The sequence below is a fragment of the Rhamphochromis longiceps genome, linkage group LG8, assembly GCF_057381845.1.
Source record: "Rhamphochromis longiceps isolate RC_006_pf linkage group LG8, R_longiceps_female_GT1.1, whole genome shotgun sequence".
In the NCBI taxonomy this organism is placed as follows: domain Eukaryota; kingdom Metazoa; phylum Chordata; class Actinopteri; order Cichliformes; family Cichlidae; genus Rhamphochromis; species Rhamphochromis longiceps.
This window is the reverse complement of record NC_140564.1, coordinates 24,571,787-24,581,642: the sequence shown is the minus strand read 5'-3', so window position 1 is coordinate 24,581,642 and position 9,856 is coordinate 24,571,787. Positions and strand designations below refer to the sequence as shown.

The following is a 9,856-nucleotide window of genomic DNA, read 5'->3' as shown; positions in this document are numbered from 1 at the left end:
GCTTCTTGTTTTATTCATTTTAGGCTTTCCAGGCTTGTTTATTTATCTGTCGGCCTGTGCTTGTCATACACGCATACGGTACACAGAAGGAGAGGTCAGCCCATTCAGCAAAGAAAGAAAAAAAAAGGTGAAAGTGCAGCCAGTCGTTTTATCATTCCCAGTGAGTGGCCTTCCCCTTGATCATCTTCATAAGACACCACGTGATTTTTTTTTTCTTTCCATTTTTAATAGCTGATGTGGGATAGTCAAGTGTGAAGAAGGGGGAGGTTGTTATAGAAATTTAACTATCCTTTACAAATTGATTCACACTTCACCAGCACACAAGGTCCAGTAGGTAAATTACCAGGAGGACACAATCTTAATTCTCTTGCCTCCATGGCATTGCTGCTGTGTCCGTAGATGATCACAGCATTAGTGGATGTAGATACTTGTAGCTACTTTGCACAGTTATTCAGAAAATGTGTCATGACATCTCTTATTTGTCTCATAATGTTTGGGAAGACTTGGTTATACTATAATATCCTGTCAGTAGTTTTAGCATTACACACACACACTAAAAAAAAACTTCAGAGAATAAAAGACTTGACCATAAACAACCTAAAGTTTTTAATGTGTACTGCTAAATGAATAGTAGGGTCTTACTTTAAATGGCTGCCCCCCTCATAGTCAAACTGCTCATTACTATGGGGCGTTAATCTATATTAAATTATTATAAAAATGGTCGCCCAAAAGAGTTCAAGTCAGCGTTTTCCAAACATCCACTCCTAATGACATCATTCTTCTGCTGTCATTAAGGATATTAAAAATTCATTAAGAAGAAAAGTACTGCTGAGTGGTGACAAATCAGTGATCATTTCCCCTTCAAGACTAAAGAGCAAAGAGTGTGGCAAAGTTTGAGGTGTATTTTTAAATGACATCATGGGGCTGAATTTAAATGCCACTGCAGTTGTCAAACATGGCTGTCAAATGGGCCATAATTTAATTTGTTAAAGCACAAACACCGCATTAAAGTGTTTTTTTCCGGGATCCTGCATAACTAACTGCATCAGTGAATGACAAGAAAAAACATGTTTTTGGCAAAAGATGAGGAGTAGATACTGAATTTTATTATTTTGTTTGGTTTTGTTTCTATGTGTTCATCATACATAATGCGCGCAAATGTACTCCTGAAAATTTAAAATGCTGAACAAAAATCTTAAGGTGCCAAGTACGGTACAATCCTCTGGTGACTTTTAAATCTCATAACATGATATAATTTTTTTTCCTCCCCTATGGGTGGGGTGGGAGTTGCGGGTAGGGGGATGCAATAATAAACACCTTGCTATTAAAAACCGTAGGTAAGCTACACCACTGCAAGGACTGTTCCCATTCTCTGGTTTGCTGTGTTTTATAAGCTAATACCTGCCCATAATGTGTTTGTACTTTACATCTTGCAGTACTTAACATTTGCACTCCATTTTGTCGGTCAGGGCCCAGTGAGTATGTACAACAATTTCATTTATGCTATAGGGTTCTCTCAGCATTTTAATGGTTTCAACTGAATACACATCTCGTTGGATATATACTGTATACACAGTACGCTGCATTTTATCGATGTAAGCCTATGTTCAGTGCCACCACGGCCCATTGCTCTATCAAGTTTTCTATCAAGATGCTGAAGCCTCTGAGCTTCTAGTAGCCTGTCCAATTCATCTGAGTAAAACAAGTGAAGTCTCCGACCCCTTCGGTGTCACAGCCGATAACACCCACATTACACCCAGGTCTTGGTCTTGGTTTCTATACACTGTAAAAAATCAAACTTGCAGTTGTTGAGCTTACAGTCATTTCTTTCACAATTCAACAATAAAAGTTCAGTTGGCCCATAAACTCAAATACATTAAGGGTTTCAACTAATCATTTAACGTTTTGGAGCAAAAGTTGGTCTCAGATGAAATTTATTGCTGGCAAAATGAATGAATTCAAGTTTTACATGAGTTGAAGCTGTTGGCGCCTTTCTGTGCCTGAGTACGCATGCGCATCTCATATTTTTGGATGCTACGGGGTCTACTTTGCGCTTTTGCAAGGACTGAAAGCCACCTGCCCGTCTGCCTTAATGAGAACGTGAGGCTAGGAGCTGGATAGATCGTTCATCTCAAGTTTCTAAAGGCAAGTAATGTTTCTTTTATTATATCAGACAGTATATGTTTGAACAGTCTCAATTTGTCTGTTAGAAATATCACAACTGAAGTTCTTCGTATTTTTCCGAAACTTAGCATAGCATTACTTTCTTGGCTAAGAAGCCTTGTGGCTTATGGGTATGTGTTTACTATATCATTTAAGATTCCATGTCACAAAACAATGAAAATCCGACAAACTTCGCTACTAAAGAGGCGCGCTCATATCTGACAAGCCTCCGCGACACCCCCTATGCGTATTTCATGAAGTGCAGTCTGTGGCCGCCATACCACCGAACGAAACAAAATAGGCTGGCTCACTCATGACCAACGGCAGCAACCCCCCACCGCTATTTAAATAAAATAAAATAAAGTTCGGGGGCGCCTGCTGCCATGTCGTTTAATTTGTTCGAATCACATCTAGCCAATAAAATGTGTGCTTTAGTTTCTGTGTGAACGGGGTGGTGGAGTCCTCATGGCCAGCGAGCTCCACTAAATGAACTAAATGAAATATGAGATGTGACAATATAGTTTATATCGATATAGTCTACATTATCATTATACTCGTGGAGCCGCAAGTTTGCCTCTCTTTCGTCCACTTTTGTCTCTACGCTGTGTTACTCCGCCTCTCTCCTTCACTGAACACAACTCCCCCTCCCCCATCGCTTCACCTGCAGGCAACGACAAGATGGACACGGCAGCTATCAAAGAGGAGCTGGTCGGTAAAAAGAAAACATTTGAAGATTACTATTTTAGTACTGTCAGCGTAAAGTTAATGCCATAACTGCATTAACGGGGCAAATCTCCGTTAACTAGTTACCGCGGATCACCCCGTGCGTGGGGCTGGGTGGCGTTAGTGAGCTAACCGGGCTAACGCGTTGACGCACGGCCTAAAATCCTTTCATCTCAAAAATCGACAGTCTGCCTTATGTATGAATTCTGGTTGTGCTTACTGACCTCGAACCAATTTTATGTGGTACACAGCTTAAAAAAATATGTCAAATGTTTTGGTACGACTTTGGTAAGCTACGAAGCTGCACTGCTTGATGGATTGTTGGAGCATTACGGCTACCGAGGAGCCTCGCAGAGTGATACGTACTCTGCTTCAACGTAATATTACCATATTATGCCTGTAAGAGACACGGTTACAAAGAGGATTTCAAACTCCAGGCTGTCAGTTGCGCAGTAGAACTTGGAAACAGAGCAGCTGCAAAATCTGTCTTTGTTATTATGCTCAGCATCTTTTATTTTACATTTTGACTGCACAATTGTGAGCTTTTTGTTATGCACAAAACAACATTGTTTTGGTTTATTTATGGAGCACCATTAATAAATGCACTGATAATTTAAACAGATGCTTCAGGAGTTTTATCCCACTCATACTCTCAATCCAATGTTTGTCATTCTAAGTTGTAAAACCAATCACACAAAATTATCCTTGGCTTACATAATACATCCCAGTATACTGTTGGTGCATTCCATGTAGAATACAATTTGTTAATAATAAATTAAATAAATTAAACATTTGATGTAATGTATGTTTTGTAAATTATTTGTTTTACTGTGTTTCACATGGCATTTTACAAGGCAGAATCAGCTCACTTTAGTGAGCCAAAAAAAATAGGACAGGAGAAAAAAATTCTTAAGTAATGTCAGGAAGCTGGTATTTTATTTTAAAACTAATTGCTATTTTTATTTATTTAGAGAATTAAAAGCCAACTCCAGACCACTGCTTGTCCTGATTTATGAGGGACTGATGAGGAGTTGGTAAGGAGAGGAATCAGAACAGGAGTGCCTGCCCCCTGCCCCAAACACATTATCAGGTAATGTAACTTTGGTAATTTGAGATTAATTCAGGTTTCTTTTGAATTGTTGACACTGTCCTCTCCTCTCTTCTCATTATAGCTTTTGTATGCAGTGCCAGTTCTGCTCTTTTGTCTGTTCAAGCCAAGAAGTACTCTTAAGACATCACCAGCTACGACATAGAAGAGGATTTCATTTGCCCTGTGTTTACAGTGACTGTGTCTGTTCGTTCAGGACACGAGGGGCATTGAAGTCTCACCTCAGCAGATCACACAACAGGGCTAAGAAAAGGCAGGAGATCTCAACATTTTTTTGTGATTTTTGTGAATTTAAGGAAAACTGCTCACAGCATACATTTATTTCACATATTTTAAGGCACTTAAAACAAAAATAAGACTGTATCCTGTCCTTTCCAAAAATGTGACTATGCTACCAACAATTTAACAACCTTTACGTCACACACAAGCAGAAAGCACAAAAACTCAAAAGATATAAAAAACTGTATTAGACTGATTTCTCATGCAAATGCATGTCCTAGTGAAAGTAGCTCCCCTGATAAATCCTTAAATACCTCTCAGGAGCCAGAGACATTACCAAGTGGTTCAGGTGTAGCATCAAGTGATAAAGAGGACAATGAGTTTGTAGATTACCAATGTCTTGAACATAAAATAGCTAGACTTTTTCTATGCATGCAAACATTGTTACATGTTTCTAAAAGTGCTTTGCAGAGAATTATTGAGGAAATTAGTGACATTTTAAAATTTTCTCAGGTTCATTCATTTCAAAGAATCAAACAGGTGCTTGCTTAACAGAACATTGAGGCAGATGATGATGTAATTAAAAATATAAATGATGCACTTTTCAAAACCAACCCATTAATTATCTCAACAGAACCAAAAGGTGAAGAAGACGGATAAGAACATGGCACTCATCACCCAAAAGATGGACATCACATTCTCTCTCAGGAGGAAAGAAGTTGTGGAGATGCAGCCCTTGGTCAAGGAAATGCAGCTCAGATGGCCAGCTCTCTTCTTGAAAGAACAGGTAAGATAATCTCTTAAATATTTAAAGGAAAACTTCCGTTTTTTTCTTCTTCCCTTTTTCCCCAGTGTGGTCTTATTTCTAAAATTGAAAACGTTCATTTATTCACCCAGAAAAATTTCAAGGCATTTGGAGTTGTTAGAAAGAAATTTTAATCCCAATGTTACGAGTCAGTCGTTTTGCAAGAGAGAGCTGAGCCACGGTTATGGGGAAAGGATTCACTGAGACAACTAAGAAATGCCTGAATTAAGCCAAAAACCACTCTGGAGGGATTTTAATCTAAGGAAATAACATTAAAATGTGTTTAAAAGCTCCAAAAAGTTGATTTTACATGATATAGGACCTTTACAATTCCTTCTGAACAACTCCAAATGCCTCGAAACTTGTCTGGGTGAGTAAATGAACGTGAGCTCCATTTCTTGTGCCCTTGAGAAGCATCTGTTTGTATCACTCCAATATCTTGTAGAAAAGGTTGAAGGCTACCGTTGAGCTAACAATGCTAGTGGTAAAATATAAAAAAATACTTGGCTCTAAAAATATGAACTCTATTGAAGTGAAATCTATTTACTTGTCAACTTGCTGTGTATAATAACGGATTGCTTTTATTTCGCTCTTCTCTGGGCACCCAAAGCGCTTTATAATTCCACTACTCACTCACTCACTCTCACATTCACACATCGGTGCAGGGAAACCACAGTTGTAGCCACAGCTGCCCTGGGGTAGACTGACAGAAGTGACGCTGCCATATCGCGCCACTGTTTATTGATTTATTTCTTTTCTGCAATACATCCTGTAACAATTGAAACCATTATTTTGTCTTATCAACATTTGATTAGGTATTCTATAGACTTACTGTAAAATCTGCCGATCAGATTTTTCTTGTTTTTTTTTTTTTTTTTTTTAATACGTCAGTTATAATTTGTACCACCACTACCACTAAAAGAAAAAAAAAAATCCAATCAAGGCCTGACCAATAGATCAACCGAGACTAACTAAATGTTTTGAAATTAAGCTCTTTTAACCAAATTCGAAAACAATGTGATTTTTATATAATGTACCTTTAAAAGTTTTCTTCTATATTTTTTTTTTTTTGTTGCTTTGTAGATTTGTGCGGAATTCTCACGCATTACCACCAAGGATCTCATGGGGACCTTCATGACTGCCCTCGACACTTACTCACTTCGGCTGATTAAGCTGTATCGAATTAGAAAAGCTGCTTTCCGCAATGACATGGATTCCCTGTTGCAGAAGTTTGATGAACAGGTAATATATAAAAATGTATTTGTGTCTGGTTTATGAGGAACCTGAAGTTCCCACTGTAACGAAAGATACTTTATTAAATATTTACTAAATTGATGTAAAAATTGTTAGTTTTCAAAAAGTGTGTCCTGAATGGGATTATAAGCTAACAAGCAGCGCTGTGTTTGGCAGATTGCAGGTAATGACAGACAGTTCAACTCTCATCCCACTCATGGCACTTTTTGTTATAAATGTTGTAATAAGTGTGCTACATTTGTTGCACATCAAAATTACTTAAAAAATAAATAAATAAAAAAAACTGACAAAAACATGACCAATTATCTGTAATAACTCATTTCAACATCTTATTTCTTAAGGCTGTATTTTGAGCAACAACACTTAATGTGTTTTAAAAACAAAATGGTAGGTTTATAAATGAGACTGAGTCTTATTTGATTTCCTTGTTTTAGGTCTCAAACATAGTCCAGCATCGACGAACCATCAGTTTGGAAGGGTTACCGATATTTGTTCGCGACGACGAGACCAAACTCTTCTTAACATGTCTGGTGAGTATGCAAATCTACTCAATCTTCAGTTTTGGTTTTCAGAGACTTATATGTACTGTTGTTTTTTATTTTGCATAGGATACAGATCCAGTTGAGAGGGCAACCCGAGGTGTTACGGTGGGCATCCTCACTGTTCTGGAGGACTACGTGGGACCCAACTCGCAGTCCACAGTGGTCAACACTGCCATTGTTTTGGAAGAGGACATTATTCTTGATGATCTGCCAGACCTTCCCACTGCCTTTGCCTACTTGTTTGGCCTACTTTATGGGCTCAACATGGAGTTTCCCAAAGAACTCAAGTACACATTTGAAGCTGTGCAACACATTTTTATGGAGTTGACATCTACCTGTTCCCAGAGGATAAGAAGCTTCAAAACCAAGCTCTTAACCAAAGTCTAACCTATTTGACAACATGTTCAACTCAAATGCAACTTGTGTAAAACAGAATGGCAATTTGTTTTGATTTACTGTTTTTGGGTTTCGTGGCAAGTTGCTCTGAAAAAAGTTAATTTCTGTCTTTAAGAAAACGGTAAGGTGCAGAAAGTTCTGAATCAATGTCTTCTGTTCTAACTTTACTTAATGTAGCTTGCATGGCTGATTGCAGATTTCATGTATAACATGTTATTATAAAATGTTGAAAGGTTTTATTCTAACTTGAGCGGTTTTAAACAATTTTTATAATCTGGTTTTAGGTACATTTGTATTAGTTTTATAACAAATGTGGCGCGATACTGAACTTCACAGGAAGTTGGAGTGTTGATACCATTACTATTAAAAGACAAGTGGTGGAAAAATTTGTTTGAAAGTTGTTAGCTGTATGGAAACCAGGAAGTTGTTCACATCCTGCCATCTGATGTTTTGAATCTGTTTGTTAGTGACTATCTATCAAGATAGGTTTGATATTCTGTCTGACAACACCACCTTTAAAATTGGATGAGTAACATTTGTTACAAAAATTTGACTTTTTTTGTGTTTTTGGAAGGACTTTATTTGTGGCTGAATGTTGTCAGTATGTTAAAAATGGCTGATCTCAAAAGTCAACATTGTCAGTGGTGCAGTTGTGTTTGAACACAAAGTTATTTGAAAATCAACTGTGTAAACATTCATTGGTACAACAGGGAGCACCTCATGAAAACTATGAAAGATACTTTTTCTAAACTTTAGGAAATTGATTGGCAAAACAAAAAAAATATGTTGTGTAAACTTTAGGAAATACGTTGCCAAAACTAAAACTAATACCTTGTGTAAACTTTAGGAAATACGTTGCTGAAACTAAAACTAATACCTTGTGTAAACTTTAGGAAATACGTTGCTGAAACTAAAACTAATACCTTGTGTAAACTTTAGGAAATACGTTGCAAAAACAATAAAATATGAGTTGAGAAAAAGGACAATTATTAATTTTGTCAACACAAAAACATTAGCTAAAGCAACTTATCACCTAAACTTGAAATTATAAGTTATCCATCAGAACCTAAAAACTTAAATGCAGTCGGTTGCCTTGAGTTTTTAAGTTTTAGCAACGTTTTTTTTTTTTTACAGTGTACAGTAAAGTCTTTCTACAGTATCTCCAGTTTAAAAAATAAATAAATTAGGTAGTGAGTTTTAGGAGCTTACCGAATGTTTTGGAAGAACAGCATTTGAGATGTATAGTCGCTAGAGTCAACCTTAGATATTCACACCGTATTATAGCGGTATTCTGCAAGAGTATTTTTTTTGATGGATCAGGTGCAACTAATGACCATTTTCATTACAAGTTCAGCTACGTATTTTCTGAGACGGTTGAAGCTGTGTTCAGCTTACTGCACCTTATATCAGTTGCACGGAAGTAGCTGTAAGTAATCTGGGCGCTACAGCTTTAAGTAGCTGCGCGCGCTCTGCGGACGGCAATCACTTTTCCAACAGACGATCACTTTCTAGCACAACACCTGGCGCTAGGGGGGCAAAACAATGGCATGAGTGCTGCTGTTTGACTGAGGAAGAATAAAGTAGTCGTGGTAAGCCAATCACATGACCACTTCAAGATGACAAAGCAACAAGGTGATGTATACCAGTTTTTAAATTGTGTTGATAGGGCACGTAAAAACCAGAGTCATGATAAACAATCACGTTTACTGTCTAAGGATAGCGCTAGCAAGCACTCTCTGCTTATGACCAAAAAACAAAACAAAAAAAAAAAAAACCCACCCCTTTGGTGTTGGTGGAAAAATGCACCATGCCGACCAATCAAAAAATGATATGGCAACATGACATTTGGTTGTTTAGAAGGAGGGAGAAGTTTTAGGAGTGATGGCGAGAGAGCAGAAAAAGAGAGAGAGCGAGTTTTGAGATGTGAGAGATTTGTGACGTTTAGCATCTTCGGAGTGTGTAGTTAATGTGTTGTCTTGTGTAGTTAGTGTGTAGTGTTGTGGATAGTTTTCTGCAGGTGTCAGGCTTGTGATGTTCTCCTTCATAGTGGACAGAAATAATTTTTTTTGGAGTGGTACAAATAATTTGTGTGGCATCTTATTGAATGCAGAACACCTGATTGTTCTGTAAATAGTTTGAAATGGTTATTTAAAAAAGGGTAAAAGGTAAATGGCTGCGAATAACTTTGTTTGCAAAACCTGTACATAAAATTGGCAATTTATATTTGCATTTAAAGTCATGAAATATGATTCAGTAAACATGTTTGTGGTTGTTACAGTATAACATATAACTTTTTCTACACAGATTTTATGTTTTTTGTCTGATTTTAGATCAATTGTGTTAATACAGTATGTCAAAATGAAAACATAACTATAAATTCAGACACGTGAGGTTGTGCTGAAAAGAATGATACCAAACAAGGCAAAGTAAATAGTTTTTAACGGTGAAATGTAGAGGGAAAATCAAAAGTAGTGAAAAATGGCCAATTATACCCTGGACCCCAGAGGGTTAAAACATTTTTTTTAAAGTAACGCAATAGTTACTTTTCAAGTAATTAATTACTTTTAGAAACTTGCAACTCAGTTACTAACTCAGTTACTTTTTTGAAGAAGTAACTAGTAACTATAATTAATTACTTTTTCAAAG

The 9,856-nt window shown here is 37.1% G+C and overlaps 1 protein-coding gene across 1 annotated transcript; it reads left to right on the top strand.

Annotated features, from left to right (window-relative positions):
* The first annotated feature begins 1,873 nt into the window (after positions 1-1,873).
* LOC146663749 (uncharacterized) lies at positions 1,874-8,057 on the top strand. Its single transcript, XM_085415308.1, has 7 exons — positions 1,874-2,871; positions 3,858-3,976; positions 4,059-4,247; positions 4,848-5,000; positions 6,102-6,260; positions 6,707-6,802; positions 6,881-8,057. The coding sequence occupies exons 4-7, from the start codon at positions 4,878-4,880 to the stop codon at positions 7,199-7,201; spliced, it is 699 nt and encodes a 232-aa protein (XP_085271434.1). The 5' UTR covers positions 1,874-2,871; positions 3,858-3,976; positions 4,059-4,247; positions 4,848-4,877; the 3' UTR covers positions 7,202-8,057.
* The last annotated feature ends 1,799 nt before the right edge of the window (positions 8,058-9,856 follow it).